The sequence below is a fragment of the Propithecus coquereli genome, unplaced genomic scaffold, assembly GCF_000956105.1.
Source record: "Propithecus coquereli isolate 6110/MARCELLA unplaced genomic scaffold, Pcoq_1.0 Scaffold9, whole genome shotgun sequence".
NCBI lineage: Eukaryota > Metazoa > Chordata > Mammalia > Primates > Indriidae > Propithecus > Propithecus coquereli.
Genome location: NW_012155284.1, coordinates 5,399,969 through 5,401,175, shown reverse-complemented (window position 1 = coordinate 5,401,175; position 1,207 = coordinate 5,399,969). Strand labels below are relative to the sequence as shown.

The following is a 1,207-nucleotide window of genomic DNA, read 5'->3' as shown; positions in this document are numbered from 1 at the left end:
TTACAAATTTAAGTGATTGATATATTTATGGTTTTCAGAATATTACCCTGTATGTGATGTTCAAGGTTCATGCACAAGTACTCCTAATTCCTTAAACTAGACAGCAAGGTACAGGTCACCGTTCTCCTCTAATTTTTGAAATAATTTTAAACTGCGCAATCCAGATTCTCGCTGTCCATTTTTCCACAAAATAATGAGATGATCAGCAGAGCATGTCACTAGTCCATGATCTTCAAAGTACAGAAACATCTGTAAAGAAAATTAAAACTACTGATTATAGGAATGTCAAGAAGAGGCTAATATTATTAATAGATTAACACATATGCTTGTAAGATATGTACCTTGGAGATTCCTTTGGATCTGAATATAAAACTCTATTTCGTTTATCACGAGAAATTTCATTTTTGAGTATAAACTGTCACATACAAATATGACCAATATCTAATATTTTAATAATCAGAAATTCATTAATTCTCAACTATAGAACTATTAGTAACAGCTATTTTTGTAAAATACATTAATTCCCAAAGTATTTTCCAAATTTTACCATAATCTAATTTTTCAAGTGTTGGTTTGAAGATTTTTTCAGGTACAGGTCTTGCCACACTTGCTTTACTTAATCATCATTTATGCACAAATGACTAAGGATAAAATGTCTGAATTCCAAATTTCTCAAAATAAACACTGGCTCCAGCTCTCCATATCAATCTAGAAGCATTTTCTGAGTATCTTCTGTATGCTTATGGTCCTTAACCTCAAGAAGATTCTAATTCACTTGTGAAAAATCATAGTTGAAACAACCAGGGCCCCAATGAAAGACTATGTAATTAGGTACTAAATAATGTAGTACAAACTATAACATGCCAAAGAAATTCAGAAAAAGGGAGACTGAACTATACAATAACTGAAGTGGTCAGAGAAAGCTTCAGAGATAAACTCTCTAAAGGGAAAGGGCATGCCCGGTGAAGGACAAGGCTGGAAGCTAAGACCAGGAACATGGAGTGTTGATGAAAATCAGCATGAACACTATGAAGTAGAGAGCTGGTAGCAGAGAGGAGATCCATGACCCCATGGAAAGGATGAGGTCCTTGAAGGAAAAAGCAAAATAAGAGAAACAGAACATTGAGGAACAAGAGGAATGAGAGTTTTCTCTGAAGATAGATAGCAGGTTAAGTCCCCACGAGAGGACTCGGCTGATGTAGCAAGC

General features: G+C 34.7%; 1 protein-coding gene across 1 annotated transcript in view; it reads right to left on the bottom strand.

Moving 5' to 3' along the window:
- Positions 1-1,207, bottom strand: part of WDR41 (WD repeat domain 41) — a 58,046-nt gene continuing 56,839 nt past the window's right edge. The window contains 1 exon segment of the mRNA XM_012664619.1: positions 1-249. Within this exon segment, the coding sequence (XP_012520073.1) occupies positions 97-249 (153 nt within the window). The 3' untranslated portion in view covers positions 1-96.